Source organism: Epinephelus lanceolatus, chromosome 2 (assembly GCF_041903045.1).
Source record: "Epinephelus lanceolatus isolate andai-2023 chromosome 2, ASM4190304v1, whole genome shotgun sequence".
NCBI lineage: Eukaryota > Metazoa > Chordata > Actinopteri > Perciformes > Serranidae > Epinephelus > Epinephelus lanceolatus.
In genome coordinates this window covers 50,569,853-50,592,500 of record NC_135735.1, presented here as the reverse complement: position 1 = coordinate 50,592,500, position 22,648 = coordinate 50,569,853, and the positions used below count along the sequence as shown (strand labels likewise).

The 22,648-nt window shown below is 42.0% G+C and overlaps 1 protein-coding gene across 3 annotated transcripts in view; it reads right to left on the bottom strand.

The window, feature by feature from the left end:
• Positions 1 to 22,648, bottom strand: part of serinc4 (serine incorporator 4) — a 100,296-nt gene that overhangs the window by 36,315 nt on the left and 41,333 nt on the right. For all 3 annotated transcript variants that reach the window (XR_013488191.1, XM_078162412.1, XM_078162411.1), the window contains exons 3-6: positions 21,054 to 21,232; positions 16,351 to 16,430; positions 15,926 to 16,019; positions 497 to 708 (exon numbers count right to left, since the gene is read on the bottom strand). Coding sequence is in view for 2 of the 3 variants with exons in the window: in XM_078162412.1 (XP_078018538.1) it covers positions 497 to 708; positions 15,926 to 16,019; positions 16,351 to 16,430; positions 21,054 to 21,232 (565 nt within the window). In the remaining variant the exon portion in view is untranslated. The remainder of the gene's footprint in view (positions 1 to 496; positions 709 to 15,925; positions 16,020 to 16,350; positions 16,431 to 21,053; positions 21,233 to 22,648) is intronic.

Here is a 22,648-nt window from a genome sequence, read left to right as displayed (position 1 = left end):
TATATATATATATATATATATATATATATATATATATATATATATACATATATACATATATATATATATATATACACACACACATATATATATATATATATATATATACATATATATATATATATATATATCACAATCTGCTAAGTAACTATTTTTCTGACAGATGACAAGATTAACAGTATGAAGTAGCATATGGATATACTCAAGTACTTCAAAATCATATTAAAGTAAAGAAGATGAATGTACATTGTTACTTTCCCTCTGTAAGCATCTGTTTCAATGAAAAACCCAGACATGTGCAGACAGAGCCGGCCTGCAGTCAGCGTTTGGCTCTTAAAGGGAAAAACAGATGATATTAGCTTACATCTAATTATTATTATTATCTGCAGCAGCACTGGTTTCAACAGGGGGATGTTTGCACAGCTGCAGATGGACTAAGTGTTATTTCACCGCTGACAATCGATGACAGACACACAAGTGTGTTTCATCAACTCACTCTGCTTCACACATGGTGTGATGGCAATGAAGGACATGAGGCCGCACAGTCCCAGGTTGATCCACAGCAGGGCCTTGTTGAAGTGGCAGGCGATGGGGTGTGTGTAGTACTTGTACATGAAGGTGAAGGCCATGGTGGCGATAGTGTAAAAAAAGAGGGTGGCGCACATCACTGCCAGATACCAACGTTTGTTTTCTGCTGCACCGGTCAACCTAAGAGGTAGAGGACAGAGAGAGGGTTCAGCTCCACATCCATCTACACTGATATTCATTCTGCCTGGATGTGTCACAGAGAAACACACCGGAAGTGTAGGAATCATGTTATTTTCACCAGACGGTTATGTTTTTAGTATTGTTGTTTGATATCAGAAAAACCTGTCTGCAGATTAAATTGAACATTGTCATAAATGTAGGCCACAAGGGATTTATTTATGGTGCAAATCCAGGATTTCTTCAAGTTTTTGAGCGTTTTCTTGGTTTTCTCTGGAATTACTGCACTCAGAAGTGAATGAAAAAAGAAAAACTTCATGGAAAATTCATGGAGCCTGATTGCAACTTACAATCATGATGTGTGGAGTTTTTAATACAAGTAAAGCATAGTGTTGTTTCTTGAATCTTGTTTCACTAGCAAGAACCACGCCACAACAATATGTTGTTTAAAGGTTTAATGAAATACAGGAGTTATTGAATGTTGAGAATAGATGAATGGATGTGGGTGAGGTAGAGGGAAGATGTCATCTGTTAGGCTGGTCTGGGAGGATGTATTGAAGACCGGGCGGAGGGAGACTCAGTGTGGGGGTTCCGTCTCAGGCGTATATATCCACCCGAGCTGATCACTGGCCCTCAGACGTGCCTAGAATGAGACATGGGAGAGGTATGCATCGGATTGAAAATGACAGAAGGGGTGAAGAGATGAGGGGATGAAGGGGTGAGGGTAGGGATGAGGTAGGAGGATGATGGGATGAGGGGATGAAGGGATGAGGGTAGGGATGAGGTAGGAGGATGATGGGATGAGGGGATGAAGGATGAAGGGTTGAGGGATGAAGGGATGAGGGATGAAAGGTTGAGGGTCGAATGGATGAGGGATGAACAGATGAGGGTCAAATGGATGAGGGATGCAGGGGTGAGGGATGAAGGTTGAGGGCGAGGGTCGAATGGATGAGGGATGAAGGGATGAGGGATGAAGGGTTGAGGGTAGGGATGAGTTCGGAAGATGGAAGGATGAAGGGAAGGGAAAGGGAGGGTGGGTCGAGAAATCTTGAGACAAACGGGGTAGGATGGGTTGACCCGGCATAAGTAGGCTTGGCAGGTGATTAGAGGTGCGGTTGAGGCGTGGTTCTGCTCCCGAACCTAAGTTAACAGGTTAACTACATTGCACTAGCAAGAACCACGCTACAACAATATGTTGTTTAAAGGTTTAATGAAATACAGGAGTTATTGAATGTTGAGAACAGATGAATGGATGTGGGTGAGGTAGAGGGAAGATGTCATCTGTTAGGCTGGTCTGGGAGGATGTATTGAAGACGCAAGCCTTTTATTTACATAGTAACGTGAGAATGGGAGGTTGAAGGACAATGGAAGCCAGTGACGAGTTTGATGAAGAAGTTGATTCCTGCTAAGTAGGACTGGATGGTGGAGGACCGTATTTTTTGGATGGAATGAGCATGGGTGATGAAATTGCAGATGGACATGACGTCCAGAGAGGGAAAAGGTAGCTGGTAGGTGGAGTGAAATGCCTTGAAGCGATTCCAGCCAGTTAGGTTGGCTGAGAGTGTGCTTGGGTCAAGACTGTTAAGGATGGCTTCTTGTGAAGCATGAGAGAGGTTTGACAGCTGTGGAGCTAGTTGAATATTGTGGCTGAAAACGGTGGGATAGGTGTTGGGTGAAGATCCGATTCTGGGGCCAAGTGTCTGAATTTCTGGAACGAGAAGCGAGACAGTGAGTCAGCAATGATGTTGTGATGACCGGGAACGTGGGCTGCCTGGAGGATGAACTGGTGTTGAGCTGAGAATAAGGTGAGTCTGCGCAGGAACTGCATGATGGCTAAAGAATGAGATCGACCTTTGTTCAGGATCTCTACGACTGCAGTGTTATCGGAGTGGATAAGTATGGACTTCCTAGACCATTCATGCTCCCAAAGAATGGCAGCTATTATGATGGGATACAGCTCGTGAAGTGCAAAGGAAGGAGAGCGGGACTCTGAGTCGAGGGATTCAAACTCTGGGGACCAAGTGGAGGCGAACCATCTCCCTCTATAGTAGCCGCCTAAACCTGTGGAAGGAGCCGCGTCTGTGAAAAGTTGAATGTCCTCAGGCTGGGTGATGAAGTCGCTGTAGAAGAAGGAAATGCCATTCCAAGAAGATAGGAAATGTAGCCACATGCACATTTCCATTTTGCAGGCATCATCCAGAATGACCCTATCGTGGAGAGGGAATGGCAGCAGCCTTAAACAAAAGAAACAAGAAAGATTTAGCTTGAGGGATTATGCGGATGGCATAATTGAGATGGCCAAGGAGGGCTAACAGCTGGCGTTTGGTGCATCTGTCTGCTAGGGGGTAGTTTGACAGAAGCAGAGAGATGCGCTGTATTTTCTCCAAGGGCAGAGATGCTTCGAAGGAAATTGAGTCCAGGGTGATGCCAAGGAACTCAACGGAAGTGCCGGGTCCTGATGTTTTTTCCTCGGAAAGAGGGATGCCGAGTTCAGAGAAAGCGTTAGTGAGCGTATTAAGCCCGTGGCGAGGAGGTGAGGATGGTGGAGTGACAACAAGAAAATCGTCGAGAAGATGGAGAATGTAAGGGAGCCTGTGGTTGTTAGTGAGGATCCAGCATAGGGTTTCTGAAAGAGAATCGAAGATCTTAGGACTGCTTTTGCAGCCAGAGGTAAGGCACACAGAAAAATAATATGCCCCCTTCCAGCAAACGCCGAAAAAACGCCAGAAGTCAGGATGAATGGGCAAAAGTTTGAGTGCGCTGGTGATGTCTGCTTTAGAAAGCCAAGCTCCACGTCCTGCTAGCCAAATGAGGGTGATGGCATGGTCGATGGTTGCGTATTGCATGGAGAAATCCGGACTGGGAATGACGCTGTTGATGCTTGGAATGTGAGTCATGTGGGGAAGACAGGTCCATAATTAGCCTCTTTTTTCCAGAGTATTTGCGAGTGGCAACACCTATTGGGCTAATGCGGAACAATGGAAAAGGAGGAATATCGAACGGGCCTATCATGAATCCTTTTTTGACCTCTTTAGCCAACAGGGTGTCGACAGTGTGAGGTTCTGCGAGCAGACTGGAGGTTGTGACAGGCGTGGGAAATGTCAGGGAGAACTGCCATACCAGGATGAAAACCATGTGGGAAGCCATCTATGAGAAAATGAACAAGCTGTCTATCAGGATGGTTTTGTAGAGCAGTGGCAAGGACATTTACCTGAACAGGGGTGCTGAGGTGCTGTACAAGTTGGTCTGACAGGCGGTTAAAGACTGTGGTGTTGCATGAAGAAGAAGATGCTGTGGCAGGGTGAGAAGGGGCTCCACATAGCTCGCAGGAGAGGGACGTGCGGGCTATGAATATGCGGCAGTAGAGTTCAGAGTCAAGGGTGCCCCAGTACGTTCCCTGGTTAAATTGCTGTATGTGGCCAGCTGCTTGGTTAGCGAAGTGCACATGGTAACTGTAAAACCCTGTCCCTCCAAAACGTAGGGCCATGTTGAGCACGATAGATAAATAATCATCCAGCTCTGCTCTCAGTGTGGGAAATGCAGAACAGATAACGTTGCGGTAGAGAGAAAAAGTGAAGGCAAATTCTGTGGGGGTTAGGTCTTTAGACTGTGAGGGTAGTGAGTGGCGGAGTTGCACAGAGCCGAAGTTTGTCTGCACTTCCCTGAGCTGATTAGTGTTGATGACTGATGGCTTAAGAAGCTGGGCTAAATCTACGTAATTACCAGCAAGAATCTGTTGGCGTGGTGCCGGAGACAGGAGAAGGGCGATAAACAGATGAAGCTGGCTGGACGGGTGGTGCTGCTGTGGCGAGGGTGAAATTGCCAGTACAATGAGAAAATACGTTTGGGTGTTGGGGAAGGGATTGGGTGGGGATGGGGAGGGGGAAAGGATAGACCAGTTGGAAGTGAAGGAGGAGGCTGGACATCACCGAGTTGGTTAGCCTGTGGTGGGACCCCTTGAGTTGCTGACTGAGGCTCTCCTGCTGCTGCGTTGGCTATTGGAGGAAGAGGAGCAGAAGCCGTGTTGCTGGGAATGGCTGAAGGAAGGGTAGAGGAAGGGATGATGGGATGAAAGGATGTATGTGCACAGGGACTTTGTGAAGCCTGCGAAGACAGGGATGAAAAGCAAGCTGAAATCATGTGAGAGAATTCAGGAACAGAGGGAGCAGGCACAGGGGGACATACAACCTGGCCCCCACCAGAGGGGGCTGATGATGCAGGCTGTGGCTGAGGCAGCGACAGCCCTGTGACGTCACGCCTGACGACACTGGCAGTTGGTGGCACGGGTGAGGAAGCCGGAAGAGCGGGAGGTATGGAGTCTGTTGCTGCTTTGATAGAGGCTGAATACAGTCGAAGAAGTGTGGCTTTGTTGGCATTGCGGTGAAATGTGATGCCCTCGCTCCGCAGGAAACGTTGGAGGTGAGTGACGGTCCAGTCTCTGATATTGGGCTCAGTTTGAGGACGCGGAGACTGCTGTCTCGCAGATGAGGGCGCACCGCGGGTGCGCCGTGGTGAAGAGCCGGGAGCTGGAAGCCTAGGCGATGGGGTCAGCTGCTGATGAGGAGAGGGTTGGAGCTGGCTCCTACGCCCGTGCCCGCGGTGTCTGGTCCTCGCTGAAGGAGGAGCGGAGGCCTGAGATCTGCGGACCCCCGCGGTCCGAGTCGGAGTCGGAGAGCTCTCGTTGGCGGAGCTTGAATGGAGACGTCGGGACTGAGGTACGCTGACCACTGAACGCAGGCGACCACGCCGGTGTGTTTGGCTGCATTCTGGTTGCTGCTGCGAGTCTGGTGGACCGGTGTCAAACGGATCATCGAAAGGATCGCTTCTGAATTGGTCGGGTAGATCTGCAGTACCGGATCCATGGTAGGTAACTATGACAATCTTTACGTTTTGTCTTAGTTTGAATGAAAGTTTTCTCTGTGAAGTGTTTAATAGTGATGTTATGCTCGAGCCAGTTTGCTCGACACAGTGTTGATCTTTTGAAGCGCAAGTGTTCCGAGGCAGTGTTTCGATCCCTGCTTCGGCACGCCCACAATCACGTGACTACCGGGAGCGAGGCCTCGTTACAGGCAGTCCCAATGGTCTTCCACTTAGATGCAGTTCTGACACACAGCCAGCAGATGTCACTCTTCTGACTGTATGAAATGCTTCGAAGCAGTGTATCATTCTTGAAGCTGGTGTGCCAAAGTGGTTCAGTGCTTCATGAATCTTCGATTTCACCATCACTAGCATTTAAGCGAGACGCGCAGTCTGTCTGAGCTTGAGAAATCTTGAGACAAACGGGGTAGGATGGGTTGACCTGGCATAAGTAGGCTTGGCAGGTGATTAGAGGTGTGGTTGAGGTGTGGTTCTGCTCCCGAACCTAAGTTAACAGGTTAACCACATTTGTAGAAAGGCAATTTAATTCAAATGGATATTGGTGCAGTGCTGGGAGTCATCAAAGTAAGAATTTCAAATTGAACATGCTTAATGTTATAAATTCTAATAAATACATTTTGCAAATATGTTTGGAGCTACACATGGCCACCAGCTGCATTGTGAAGCCCTTGGTAAAGAGAAATCAGATGTTTTAGTGCTGGAGCAGGAAAAATAAATAAATTAGAAAAATGCATTTCCTCAGATTTGACCTCTCCTGGGCCTCAGAGGTCAAATCTGACTTCCCTCCACATCTGAAAATAAACCTCATGGTATGTACTAACTATGGTAGAAATTTCATGCTTTTTTCAAAAAGTGCACAATTTATCTGCTAATCCACTGTACTATACTTCTACTGTTATTATACACATATGATTATTGTCACATATGTATACTCAGATCAGATATTAATATATACTTTCAACATATTGTACCACAATAGCCGTAATTAGAATTATAATATTATTACTTTAATTAATGTTGTTGTAAGCTACTGTCATTACCGTCTGTCCTGCATCTCTCTCTGTCTCTGTCTCTCTTTCTGTCTCATTGTGTCATACAGATTTCTGTTAATTTATCATGTTGATCTGTTCTGTATGACATCTATTGCATGTCTGTCTGTCCTGGAAGAGGGATCCCTCCTCAGTTGCTCTTCCTGAGGTTTATATCATTTTTCCCCTGTTAAAGGTTTTTTTGGGGGGAGTTTTCCTTATCTGCTGCAAGGGTCCTAAGGACAGAGGGATGTCGTATACTGTAAAGCCCTGTGAGGCAAATTGTGATTTGTGATATTGGGCTTTCTAAGTAAAATTGATTGATTGATTGATTGATTGATTGATTGAGTATTAGTAGGAAAGGCTGTAATAGCACATGACAGACAGCTAACATGGATATATAATGTTTACATGCTGTTTAAAATGGCATTTTTTAAAATCTAAGATTTAGACACGCACACACCAATATGTCTGTGAGTTTGTGTGTTAGTGGTTGTTGTCATGGTGATTAATGAGGGACACCTGTAGTGGAGCAGAGAGTAGGTCAGAGAGCAGACACTTTTTAATGGATTTAAATCCCTCTCAAATTCCTCCCTGTTATGCCCAAACTGTAAGTCCAATCATCAATATGAGGATAGCACCAGAGAGATGAGCTTCTCCCAAATGCAGGAATGTCTTTTTTATGTTTGTGGTGTCAAAAATGTGATTTTGGTCACGGGTTAGAAAGCTGGTGCCCCCAGAAATTTCTCCTCTCAGTTTACATGGGAGTGAATGAGAAAAAAATCATCTCTCTCTTCACTTGGGAGCTCACTGAGCCAAATGTGTAAGTGTGAGTTATTCCATGGGGACATTTCTGTGACCAGCACAAATTTTCCTACATTTTGATGTATAATTGTGTATGTAGAGTGAAAATTGTGGGAATGGGAGCAACTTGTTCAGAAATCTTTTGAATATTTTAAAGCTGCTCCTCGCTCTGGCGATGATGTCACGTGCTCTAGCCCTGTCCCATAGAGACCCATTATAAACTCAGAAAACGTCTGAAAAAAGCATAAAATGTAACCTGCAATTACTCAAAAATGGTAGAAGATATCAAAGAGCTGAATTATAGTTAATTAGCTGAAGTTCTAGTGACATGTTTAAAGTTTGAATGAAGTCTCCAGTGGAAAGTATCCGGAAGCAGTAGCATTTCTAAGTGAAGTGGGTTGAAGAGGTGTTGAAGTTTTTTTCCATTGTTTTGAATGGCAAAAAAAATGTTGAAAATGCTTAATATCATAAAAAGTATCAATAGTAGAAATTTATAAAGTAATAATAGTATAAATGACCTGAATGTTTTGATGTTGAAACAGTTTCTGTAGTGCAAAGTATGCCGAAGTAGTTGCAAACCAAAAAAAGGAAGGAAGAAGAAAAATAATAAAGAAACTGTAGGAATAACATTTGGGGCCTTTTCCAAAGCAAACGCACAGTACTAACAATCCTCTTATTCCCTTTATTTATAACTGCTCCTATGTGTCTACTGTATATATTAGGGATTGACCGACATGGTTTTTTCAGAGCTTTTACAGATTTGGATAACAATACTGTGGCTGCTGTAGCATCCACACGGCCTGGCTGATTATCGGGGCCAATATTATGAATTTTTAGGGTTATCGGTATCGGTGATTTTTTCCACCGATATGCCGATATACAGTTTTGTTTTCCTTAGCTGCGCTGTTTTGCCCCTGGTGTGCTTCTCACTGCCTGCACGTAACACTCTAGGCTCTTAAAAGCAAACTCAAGACCTACCTTTTTAGCCTGGCTTTTAATTGAGCCCACCTTTATTTTATTTTATTTCATTTTATTTTATTACCATTATTATTATTTATTTATTTTTTTTTTTTTTTATTGGGGTTTTTTAATTGATTTTGGACGACATACTATATTATATGTTTTCTTTCATGGTTTTGGACGACATACTATACTACTGTATGATTATTTTTTCATTATTTTGGACAACATACTATACTATGACATGTTTTTTCTGTACTGTTTCATTGGAAAAGTTCTCAGAATAAATATATGCTTAAATGCATTTGAATGTAGTGCTTTATCAGTGTTTATTTTTTTAATTCTGTGTCAACTATGATTTTTATAGCAGACATATATCGGTTGTAAATATCGGCTATGGGTATCTCTGTTTCACAATAATCGGTATCGGCATGGGCTCTGAAAAAACCATGTCAGTCAATCCCTAATATATACAGTAGACACATAGGAGCAGGTTATCTTCTGACCTGCAAACTGAGAATGGAGAAACAGCCTGTAAGTGTGTAAGGGGAATAAGAGGATTGTTAGTACTGTGTGTTTGTTTTGGAAAAGGCCCCAAGTGAATAAATCATTTTAGTTATTGTAGCTACAACTCTGCCGTGTCACGGCAGAGCTCAAGGGTGAGAGGCAATGACGGCACGACAGCTGGACAGAGTAAATGACATCCGGGATGTCTGGAGACGAGTCTGGCTGAATGAATAAGGACGTGACAGGGAAGACCCAGGGAGGAGATGCCATCAAGTAAACAAAAACAAACAGACAGAAGTGGCAAAAAGTAGCAAATAAAGAAACAAACAAAGCATTTAGCACTAATGGCCTACTAGCATTAGCCAGAGGTTGAATAAGTGCTCAGATCTTTTAGTGGCATCTAGCAGTGAAGTAATAGAACTGAATCCTTTACCATATGCCAAGCATGAAGGAGAACTTTGGAGGCTAACGCAAAAACATGAATGGCCCTATCTAGAGCCAGTGTTTGGTTTGTCTGTTTTGGGCTGCTGTAGACAACATGGTGGACTGTGTGGAGTAGGACTCGCTCCCTATGTAGATATAAATGGCTCATTCTAAGGTGACAAAAACACAAGTCTTATTTTCAGGTGATTATACAAAAAGGAAAACATAGTCATAAATATTATTTACGATTTCTGCCAATAGATGCCCCTGAATCCTACTCACTAGACCTTTAAGTAAAAGTAGTAACATCACAGTGTAGAAATACTTTGAAACAAATGAAAATCTTGCATTCATATTTTTAAGTAAAAGTTCAAAAGTATTTAGTAAGCATCAAAATATACTACCAAAAGTACAAAAGTAAATAGGAATAATATTCAGAGCAATACATATTATATTTTTGGATTATAATTGATAATGTGTTAATCACTTTAATACTGCATATTGCATTTAATATTGGTGCAGCTAATTTAAACTATGTTATATACTATTGGGTATGTTAACCTATAATTTTACGTCACTTATTTTTTTATTATTTATTTTGTATCACTACTACTACTATAATGTATTATTTATTTCCATAAAATGGAAATATTCACATAAGTACAATTACCTAACAATTGTACTTAAGTAAGTACAAATGTACTTAGTTACATTCCAGCACAGGCATTAGGTCATAAGCTGTGTTGTCCATGCTTCACCATTAGTGGCTCATCCATCAGCTGTGTCACTACCAGTTGACAGGAATATCCAGTCACTTCCAAACAGGTTTACAGTGAGGCCATCTAACCTGACTCTCGTCACAGTATCTCTGCTGATACAGTACCTTCAGGGTGTTTACTGCCACAGCTCCATGCACCATCCAACCCTCCTCCTTATCTGCTAACTTTTTACTGGTATTGACTCTTAAAAAAGGGTTTCATTGAAGGCTGCAATGATAAGTCAGTTAATTGATTACTTGGTTAACAGAGTATTTATCAGCAACTATTTTTGTAACAGTGAATAAAATGTACATTTTAATGAAATTTTAATTTAATTTAATATACTTTATTAATCCCTGAGGGGAAATTCAATTTTTCACTCTGTTGTCAATTACACACATGTCCGAACACACATGCACAAACTGGACCTATACATGCGCTAAGTGGAGAGATGTCAGAGTGGGCTGCCCATGACAGGCGCTCCGAGCAGTTGGGGGGTTCGGTGCCTTGCTCAGGGGCACCTCGGCAGTGCCCAGGAGGTGAACTGGCACCTCTCCAGCTACCAGTCCACGCTCCATATTTTGGACCCCTAATCCTAACCCTGTGTGGGCTGTGTCTGGCTCTCTTCCACTGTCCATAGATATGCAGGCTAGGTTAACTGATCACTCTAAATTGGCCGTAGGTGTGAATGTGAGCATTAATGGTTGTCTGTCTCTAATGTGTCAGCCCTGTGATAGTCTCATGACCTGTCCACGGTGTACCCTGCCTCTCGCCCAGTGTCAGCTGGAATAGGCTCCAGCCCCCCGTGAATTCAAATAGGATAAGGGGCTTTAGAAACTGAATGAATAATCATTTGTCATTGTCTAAGCAAAGATGCCAAACATTTATTGCTGGTTTCTTAAATATCAAGAGGATCTGATGCTTTTCTTTCATATTTGATAATAAACAGCATATTTTCAAGGTTTTGGACTGCTGAGCTCCAAGACGGAACAAATCTGATTACACAAATGAACAATTCCTTCTTCAAAGTGTCTCTGACTGAAATGAATTAATAAATAATATAAAATGAAGGAAAGATCAAAAATCCAAAATAAAAACCAAAATAAAAACCATCAACTGGCAAGAAAGACTAAAACAGCAACCCAGCAACCAAAAATTAAAGCCACGTAAATGAAACAGTAATAAAGTTCCAGATGTTGAGACAAAAGGGACAGATGTTGTTCTGTGTGATTTACACACTTCCATGGGCGTAGTGGACGCGGGGTACGCGTGGGACATGTCCCCCACACTTCCCGTATCTGTGCCCTCTGTCCCCCGCACTTTCACAGCCGTTACAACCATTGAATTCGTTTTGAACATGTGATAACGTATTTTTCCAAGCTGTCTTTAAACACACCATGAGCAGACGGCGCCACGCCAGGGCATACACATGCTGTCATTTTGTGATCTGAATCAATCGCACAGAGGAGACGTGTGCTGCTGGGCAGTGCTGCTGTGTGTTAACTATGTTCAGCAAACCAGCCAGCAAGAAGCAAAAAACCTTGCACAGTTTCTTCCAAACAAACCATGTAAGTTGAGTAATGCATCTATTAATTAGTCATCATTTAGCTAACATTATCTATATGCAAGCTAAATAAACTCTTTAGAAACTCTCATGGATCAGCTGGTAAATGCATCGTCACAAAGCTGAAAACAGGGCTGTTTTTCTGACACCATGAAAGGCCGACTTTTTAGAGATTCGTGGTGCTCACAGGACAGCCACGCTACAAACATACGATGATCTTATAGAATATGATGCATTGCTGTGGATTAAACTACCCAACATTTTATGAAGGAGTTAAAATTAACAAGAATACTAATGTTATTGTTACCTATGTTAAATCGCTTGTTTCATGCTAGGAATAATGCCACAATAGAAAGAGCAGGGTCAGGGAGGAGACAGTGGACCAGAGGCCAACAAGGATGATCATGCAGGGTCTTCACAGGTGAGAAGAGATTATAACTCGCTGAGAGAAAATATCTATAGCATAAAACTGACTATGAGGTTAATTTCCACAGCAATTTCACTACTATTCCTAATTCTTTTTCAAAATTTTGCTTTCCACATATTTTTTTTAATCTTTATTGCTACAATGAAAGAGCAGGGTCAGGGAGGAGACAGTGGACCAGAGACCAGCAAGGATGATCATGCAGGGTCTTCACTAGGAATATTCGGTAACTGAATATATTCGGCCTAATATTGCAAAAAAACACACATCCGGTATTCAGTGGAATAAGTGAAAAGCAAGGCTGAATAATAGCGGCATGTTTTGATATCGCAATCAAACAGCTTGCGGTGATGGACGGAGTAAAATGTCGGCAGTGTGGCGATATTTTACTCCGTCCGTCACTGCACTCGCATTTGCGAATAAAAATAGTTTAGTGCAAGTAAAATTAATCATTCAGCCTGGAGTACAGATTTCAACCAGCAGCAGAAACGAAAGGCGAATCCCGCCGGTTGTGGGTTGAACGGGGGTCACAGACACAGACAGGATACGGCAGCCATAGTTCTCCGCAGCGCAAGATAATGGCTTAGCGGCGACGGAGAAGCCTGGCTCCAATAATTTCCTCTTCTTGCTGTCATGAAAGTACCTGGACAGCCGAGCCGTGGCGGCACACAAGTATGTGATGTGTCAGAGGAGAAACGAGCCGTTCACATTTCTCTCTTTGTGGCAGGTAACGGTCCACAAACCTCACCGCACCGGACTGTTCTTTACTTATGAAGGGACTGTTCTTTACTTGTCAGGGGAGGAGGGTGGCTGGTTGATTTTTATTTTATTTATTTATTTATTTATCTATTCTTCTAAGATATTTTTTTAGGGCATTTTTTGCGTGAAGTGTGAAAGGGGGAGAAAGAGAGGGAGAGACATGCAGCAAAGGGCCACAGGCTGGAGTCACACCCGGGCCGCTGTGGCAACAGCCTTGTACATGGGGCGCCTACTCTACCACTAAGCCACCGACGCCCCTTTATTTTATTTATTTATTTTATTTTGATCCCCCCTATGTTAATCACTTATTGATGCTGTTTTTGAAGTATGAAAGTCAATAAGTAATTTATTCCATTGAAATATCATTGATGTATTATAGAAAAGTGATTTATCTTTTTATAAATGACAAAAGGCACATCTGCCTAATTTTTGCTGTGGTATCGTGATACTACTCAGAACCATGATATTTTCACTGGTACCGTACCATGGGTCCCAATTTTGGTATCGTGACAACACTAATTTGGAGGGGGTTCATCTGCAAAAACTAATGAAAAACTAAACAACGGTATTTGGTACTTGGTATTCGGCCAAGCATTTAATTTTATTCAGCTTCGGCCACAAATTTTCATTCCGGTGCATCCCTAGTCTTCGCAGGCGAGAAGAGAATATAACTGGCTGAGAGACAATATCTATAGCATAAAAGCGACTTTGCCATTCATTTCCACAGCTATGTCACCAATACTATTCTTATTTCTATTTATAAATTTTGCTTTGCACATTAATTATCTATATTATTGCAATAGATAGAAGAGTAATCTCTCAAGACAGATTCTGCAATTTACATTGTAGAATCTGTCGGCAGCCCTGTGTGAAAGACGAGTACGGGGGGCTTTAGCCAATCACAGTGGAGGGGGCGGGGCCAAGACGTGCAGGTGTCCCCAGGAAATGTGTACCTACAGAAACAGCAAGCTCCGCGTCCATGGCGACCGCTCCACCCAAAACGCCGTCTCATCAACATGAAAAAAAAATTTTTTTCCAGTGGATGTCTTAGTTACAACATGATTGAGCTAACTGGAGTAATTTCATGTTGTATCCAACAACAGGAGGCTTTTAACAGACGACGTCCTGATGTTAGCTTTGCTGCTGCTGTTAGCTGTCGCTGTTAGCTGTCCCTCAGCTGCATCAGCTGCAGCCACTGATGCTCTCTAGACATCGTGATTTCCCAAAACTGAATAAATACCACACATAGCAACACAAAATTGCTTTGCTAGCTCAATCATGTTGTAACTAAGATATCCGCTGAAAAAAACATTTTTTTCACGGACCATTTATTGAGTTACTGAGTTACTACAGACACCACTAACCATCATCACCAGTGAAGAAGAGATGTTCTTCAGATGTGAACCAGACTGCAGTCTCTGTGTGTACATGTACAGGGCGGCTGTGGCTCAGAGGTAGAACGGGTTGTCCACCAATCGAAAGATCAGCGGTTCAATCCAGGCTGCATGTCGAAGTATCCTTGAGCAAGATACTGAACCCCAAATTGCTCCCGATGGCTGTTCCATCGTTGTGTGAGTGTGTTAAAACTGAGTAGCAGGTGGCACCTTGTATGGTAGCCTCGGCCACCAGTGTATGAATGTGTGTGTGAATGGGTGAACGTGACTCATAGTGTAAAAAGCACTTTGAGTGGTCACTAGATGACTAGAAAGGCGCTATACAATGCAGGTCCATTTACCATTTACCAATATTTCTATATGAAGCTGTGGGGGACCTCAGGTCATGGCAGTATTACCAAATAAGCCAACCAGGCCCAGGCCCAGGGGCCTCTAGGCTCAGGGAGGCCCTTCACCTTGACACGCCCTGGAGCCCATTGTGCCCTTGCCTCAAAAAGCATATTATCACTGTCCTGTGGGAACCATGTATCTTCAAAATGTCAACTTTTTACAAATAAAGAAAAACAGCTGTACTTTATGACAATATGTTTAGATAATCCAGTGGAGTTTTATTTTGTCATCTTGTCATTATTTTTTAAATTATTATTTGGCATTATTTTCCTTTTTGAGTCACTGCAGCCCCACCATTACACTCCCAATGGTTTTATTTGTCTAAGAAGTAGGATCATTTTTTAAATGCAAGATGGACAATTTTGTTCACTTTCACATTTTCCTGACCTGTGGTTTTCACTGGACAGCAACACCATGTATGTATGAGCTGTACATGTTGACCAGCAGCAGCTACACATGATGTCTGTTAAATCACCTGTCCCACCAGCTGACCACTGAATCTTTTCTGCAGACACAATTTATAGTCACATAGCTGCAGGGTTCCTTTATTTTTACTAGTGGTTATTAGATTAGTCACCTCCATCTTTTTCTGGCTTGTGACCCCTTGAGAAAAAGCAATGTCCACTTGTGACTTGTGGCTTTTTCCTCTTGTGACCCCCTATTAATTGTCTCCTGGACCACTGTGAGCTATAAGCGAATCAATGAGTAAGCTTTTTGAACCAATGTGATGAAGTTAGATACACTATACAGCCAAAAGTATGTGGACAAACATTACACCTATGCCTGACTCGACCTCATTTCATTTCAAAAACTAAGAGCATTAATCCGCTGCTCTGACTGCCTCCACTCTTCTGATTTCAGGCTTTCCAGATGTTCAATCTGGCTGCAGGGACTTGCTGCCATTCAGACACAAGAGCATAAGCTCCACTGAAGGGCCTACACTGATGTTGGCTGCTAATGTCTGAATTGTTCCAGTTCATCCCAGAGGTGTTAAATGAGGTTGAGGTCGGGCTCCGTGCAAGCCAGTAAAGGTCTCCCATACCAGCCTTGGAAAACCATTTCTTTATGGAGCTGGCTTATAGCACATCATGACTATTTTCATGATGAAAAAGGAATATATACAATAATATACTGCAGCATTAACATTGTCTTAAATTGGAGCTAATGAGGACAGGTGTGTCCACTTACTTTGGGCCATTTAATTCACATATGGGCTTTATCTGTCACCAATTTGTCTTACAAATTTCAGAAATCCATATTAGGATTTATGTCACAACATAAAAATACATTTACAGTCATATCATATTTTTTCATATAACCCTCTTACTCACCAGTTCTTGTTCCAGGTGTGTGCAAAAGCTGTAATGAGGATGAGCTGGATGAGGATGAAGGCAAACCCTCCCACCACCCCAACATAATGCCAAGCTGAGAGAACGAGAGAGAAGAAGAAGAAACATACAGTGAAATTTATTACAGGAAAGTGAGAGCGAGAGAGGCAAACAGAGAGAAAGACAGACAAAAAAAAGCTGTGAACCATAAATCAGCTCTGATATTTGCCTTGTATCACCATCAGAGGTAAAATCAAGCTGCAGAGATTTATGGCCCAATAACTTACAGCAGTGACTGGACCTGAAGATCAGGTCTCTGTTGCCCTCTGGCAGGACTCAGACGGAGCTGCACCAACACCATTTTTACCATCACATTTATTCTCAATGTGGATTGCTCTTCGGGAAACGGATTCAGCTCAGTCTCTTACCGTGCAGGAAGGACTCTGTTGGGATGAAGAAGGCAGCGGTACACATCCCAAGCAGAGTGATGAACTTCAGGAACCAGAAGCTGCAGGTGAACACATGGTGGACACATGGAAAGATGACACAGAAGTAACAATCAAAACCAGAAAACAAGACCTTAAATGGTCATGTTTTTATGGCACCAGTCATGGTCATGGTACCAGTTTTGCAAGTTTTAGTCCTTTTACTGCAAGTAATGGAATCAGTACATTACAAATAATCTCTTTGCAAATCATTTTTCTTCTTTTCTGTTTTTATGTGAACCCTGGCTGCAAGACACACTTCCCCGAGTAGCACAATAAAGATGACCTTGAATCTTCAAGGTATAAGCTTTTATATTTCTGCTGTGGTATGATAATATTACATGTCCAGAATAAAACTAAGAGCTAAGATATATAGACTTCTTATCTTTATTTGCTTTTAGCAGAGCAGTGCTAATAATAGATTAATCAACCAGCTGAAAATTAGGTAATTTTTCAAGCAAAAAATGTCAAATATTTACTGGTTCCAGCTCCTAAAATCTGAGTATTTTCTGCTTCTCTGATATATGTCTCATTTTAAATAAAACATATTTGGGTTTTGGCCTGTTGGTTGGAAAATGATTTCAAGATGTCACCTTAATCAATAATAAAAAACATTACTTGTGGGCTTTGTATACTGCAATGTGACAACAGAGTTTTGCCTGTGATTTATATGTATATATGGATAGCTCAGTGGGCTACTGGCTTTAGCGCGGGAGACCAGGGTTCGAATTCTGATCAGACAAGGATCTTAAAACTGCTAGTATACCTCAAGGTACACTAGTACCTCGTACTAGTACACAAGTAAAAATGAACCAGCTGCTAATGGATGGGACAGTCCCCAGACAGGGGGACCACTGGCCATTAACCTGTCTCTGTACAACACAAAAGCTTCTGTCAGGTATTATAGTAGCTTAGATGAATAGGCAGTACATAAGCAAGGCCCAGAGAGGAATTGGTAGTAATAATAGGGGAGCCAAGAACCAGCTACTGCTCAATAGAGAAGTGTGGTCGGATGGTGTCAAAGAGAGGGAAGATGATCAGAACCGAGAAGACTGAACTACCAGAAGGCAACATTGCAGATGTTCAGGGCAGTTACAAATACCTTGGGGGTCCTGTTGGTAACTTGGAACCATGAGGAGGCCGCAAGGAAGTTAGCCACAGCCAAACACCTACACAGAGTAAGGCAGGTCAGCTGAACGGAAAGAACAAGGTCCAAGCCATCAACATGTACACCCTGCCAGTCATCAGATACCCTGCTGGTATAATAAGCTGGCCAAAGAAGGAGATAGAGGCCACTAATATCAAGACAATCAATTTCTTAAAGCTGAGAGCCACTGCCCAAGACAAAACAACCAAGATCCAGGAATACATCGGGAAGATGGCCCCTAAAGATGGGCTGCTGAGTGAATACCTCAGACAGCAGAAACCCGAGAATGCAGAAGAGGAGGATGAACAATCATGGAAGGACAAGCCCCTGCACGGCATGTACCACCGACAGATTGAAGAAGTGGCTGAAATCAAGAAATCTTACTAGTGGCCAGAAAAGGCTGGACTGAAGGACAGCACAGAAGCACTAATCATGGCAGCACAAGAACAGGCACTTAGTACAAGATCAATAAAAGCAGGGGTCTACAGCACCAGACAGGACCCCAGGTGCAGGCTGTGCAAAGACAGCAGCAGGCAGGAACCCCATAACCAAGTGGCTGGCATAGTGTACTGGAACATCTGCGACGAGTACAGGCTGGAAGTCCCAAGGTCAGAATGGAAGACACCTCCTGAGGTGTTTGAGAATAACCAAGATAGATCCTGTGGGACTTTCAGATCCAGACTGGCTAGTGATGCGTTAGCCCTCCCACCCAATTTCACCACAAGCCACTACTGGATATCTTACAACAGTATTGTCTGAAAGCATTGAAATAAACAAAACATAATTAATTATATAACCTATAGTTCAAAATAATATCAACTGAGAAATAGATACAGTAACTTTTTTTTTCCATGTACAGGGATAACTTGTCAGTGATATATGTGAATACAATTACAGACTGAGCCTTTAATCAGGTCCCTGCCTGCCCGTGTGACTCTGTCTGGTCTTTAAACATACACACCTACAAGGTTTTGGCCTGGCACTGGGTCACACACTGACCCCCCATACAGACCACTACAAGCTGTAACCTTTGCCAAAGACCCTAAACCCTTTCACTGTGGCACCAATAAGACTCTTATGAGTAGATTTATAGAAGACAGGAGCAGCAATCTAGTCTGTTAAATCCTAATCTGAGCCACGTCACTGACTGCAATGGAAAGTGTGACAACTAAGAGCTTTAAATAACTCAGCTGGCCAGGTCAGGTGAGCTCAGGGAGAAAGCACTTAGCCTTTACAGACTGTAGTGAAGTATTTGAAGATGTGTCTAATTCAAGACAGTGTGGATTAGGTTCATTTTAAATATTCTGATTCAGGAAAATGACATCAGGATCTTTAGAACTTAATTGTGAATTCAGAGAAATTTCCCAAGCTTATGTCAGGAAGATTGAGGGAACGTGTCCAAAGGGTTATTATGGATTTTTTCAAGGTACATTTGGAGATTTGAGGTTTCTGGAAGGAGCTGGAAAGAGGTCATGTCTTCAGTCCATGTCTATTTTTCTGATCTCCTGTTTGTCAGCTGGATCAATAAAAGATTTAAAAAGAACTTGTTGTAATTTATGTTGAATTTGTCTTTTTGTTTTTCAGGCATGACTGTTATGCTGTGTTCATGCGCAAGTTCAAAAGCCCCAGATTTGTAAAAAAGAACAGTGTTGTATTCATTCATTAATATCTGGAAATCCATCACAGAGTAACTTGTTTATTGTTTGTCTGAATTATGTATAACAATCCACATCATTCTGATAATTACCTACACTTGAGACTTTAGAGAAAACACTCTAAAACAGGCACGACATCCCACTTAAACCTTGGTGATCAACGATGTTATGCAACACCTTCAACTGGAAAAAATGGAAAACCATAAGACCTGACAACCCCTCCATGGTTATTTAGAGAAGCTACGCAATAAAATCCAAATAACGCTTTGCTCCAATAACTAGTTTATACCTAATGTGAGATGTTGAGAGTGATTAGTTGAATAATCAATTTGTCAATCGATAGAAAAGTAATCATTAACTAACCAATTTTATAATCAAAAAGTGATTGTTATTGCCACTAGGCGTACGCCTGGAGGGGATCATGTGTTTGGTCAGTGTGTATGTGTGCATATGTGAGTGTGTGTATCTGTCTACCTGCAGCTGATCTTGCAAGCTAAACGATCAATTAGCCTAATAATTTGTGTGCACATGTATGATGGTATACTCAAGAACTTCTCATGGTTGCAGTGATGCACAATTGTTGAAAAACCTTTAATTCACTGTCTCATTCCATCAATGACTGCTGAAACCTCACTCCTCTGCAAGTTTTCCAGAAATCAGCTCAGCTAAATACAACAAGCCTTACTGTCTGTTACAGACCACAGTTTGGCCTTCGTTGTGGCTCAAAAACTGACACCCAAAGAAAAGTTTAGTTTGATTTTGAACTGGAGCAACTGCAGATTAATTCCATACCTGATATGTTGATAATGTATAATCCACTAAAGTTAGGCACAGTGCGAGATAAATGTATCTCCATTTTTGTGTTATCTTCACAGCCATCTTAACTGTAATGGAACAAGGAGGGACAATTCCACCAGGCACAGCTTTGTTGGTGTCCAGCTGTGACCCTGTTTTGTTACATCCACCACTTGACGTCACACCACAGTGGGAGCGTATTTAGACGCAAAGTGTTTTGTCTTCCTAATTTTGTTGGTTTTGTCATGTCTCCTTTGTATTTGTGCTTCTACTCTAAATAAGTAGCCTAAGTAGGCTATATAAAATGGGGTCACCCATTAGTTTGTGGACTCCTGTTTTGAAGCTTCAAGTTCGTCATTTCAGCTGTCTCCATCTTGCTCTTTTTATACTTGGGCAAGAGGGTGGAGCTGTGAAGAGACAGAATTGTCCAGAGTGACCATGGCCCTGGCAGAGATCTCATTCTAAAGAGTGCACTTTTCTAGATTTCCATGAAAAATGGCAGAAAATGCTGCTTTCAGCCTCTCAAACATGGAGATTTTTCTACTTCTCTCTGTTTTATATCATATTAAACTGAATATCTTTGGGTTCTGGATGGACAAAACAAGATATTATCTTGGATATTACTGTGTAAATAATTTTACTTTCTTCTGACATTTTATAGACCACACAATTAATCAATTAATTTTGGAAATAACTGGCAGATTAATCAATCATCAAAACAATTATCAATCGCAGCCCAAAATGTCAGTAATCACCATGTAAAGCAGCTTTGTACCTTTGTCAATATTCATAGGCTACTGTATATTTACTGTGCATGTCCTACTGTTTTTTATGTGTCTGTGAATTTAAATTCTGTACTGCTTTAGTAATATTTTATATTATTAGCGTGTTCAATGTTTTCAATGTGTTGGTTTGTTAATTAAAATATCAATAAGCAGATTTCTCTACCAAAAAAAAAAACTAAAAAAAAAACATGAAAAATCACAGTCACAGTGTCTCTGGTTTGTTGAGCAGAACCATGTTTGAGAGGTCAACTCTGCAGCACTGACCCGTTGTGTATGAGTGCTCTGAAGTCCTGACTGGACTTCACATCTATGAGGAAGATCGCCATCATCAGGTAGAAACAGGAAGTGCCAAAGCAGACTCTGTAGACCGCTGAGTAGCCCACCAGCATTTCACAGTGGCCTCCGCCATGCGCCTGGTCACACACCATGTTAAAGAAAGGCACCTGAAACACACACACACACACACACACATACAAACATATTTTTTATGCCCTACCACCACATCCGTGTGTGTGTGTGTGTGTGTGTGTGTGTGCGTGTGCGTGTGTGCGTGCGTGCGTGCGTGCGTGCGTGCGTGTGTCTGACTGACTGACTGACTGACTGACTGGCTGGCTGGCTGGCTGGCTGGCTGGCTGGGTGAAGATTTCAGAAGATTTCATTTATTAGGATCCTAATTAGTTGTAGCCAGAGCAGCCCCTTTGCTGCCAAGGTATTTTGGTCACATTTTCTGATAATAAAAATGATTTAAACTCTTAAATTCCAAGATGAGACTACATTATTCACATTAAGAACAAATGGCACCGAACTTGGCTAAACTACTGTCCTCCAAATGCTAACTTAAAGGACAAAGAGAAGTTGTGTTGTTTCTTTTCTTTTAAATAAAATCAGTGGGAGAGCAGTTTCAGAAAGCAGTTAAAGTCTTTTGTTTTTTTCACTGATATTTCATTGTTCCCTCCATTTTTTAAAGTATGAAAACAAAAAAGGCAAACACTTTTGGAGATATTATTGGGTTAGTTGATATTTGGATCAATTTTTTAAATGTGTGATGCACATGATCACATTTTTACATAATGAAATATCATGAAACAATATATTTTTTGCACTCCATGTTGCCAGTAAAGCTCACTGAAGTTCAGCTGAACAATAACATCTAGGCATTTTGGCCTCCACTGGATGGCTGATAGGAATAGATTCAGACAGAGCAGAGCAGAGGGCTATGACATAAACCAAAGGTCCGAAGCAGTGATAGAAACAGTACTCAAAGCTTTTACTTAAGTGAACGTATCATAACCACAGTGTAGAAGTTTTCAGATACAAGTAAGATTCCTGCATTCAAAATTTGACTTGAGTAAAAGTACAAAAGTACTAGAATTTAAATTTTTGGTACTTCAAGTACCAAAAGTAAAAGTACTCATAATGCAGAATGGCTCATTCTAGAACAATAGCATATTATATTGCATTTATGTGTAAGCATTACTTTAACATTTAACCGTGGACATTGCGGTTGTATCTCACGTACAGGTCACCAGCATGCCCTACTACTGACCTAATAGGTTTTACAGCTGTTGTCTGCACTCAGTGTAAAACAATATCAGGTCCTAAAGTAAAGTCACACATGTATTCTCGCTGTGTCTATCATGTTCTTGTCCCTGTAAAGGTCACATTGACAGTGTGTCGTCCTCGCTATCCTGCTGTCTGGTATATCTGTTTACCTGCAGCCAGTCCGAAGCACCCTGGGGTGTTGAAGGAGCTGAACCCCATGAGCATTTTCTTCTCCCTGCTTACTCCAAATGTGTTTTTACAGTGAGTTCTTTCTGTCAGGACTTTTGTACAGTATGATCAGTATGATACAGTATCTT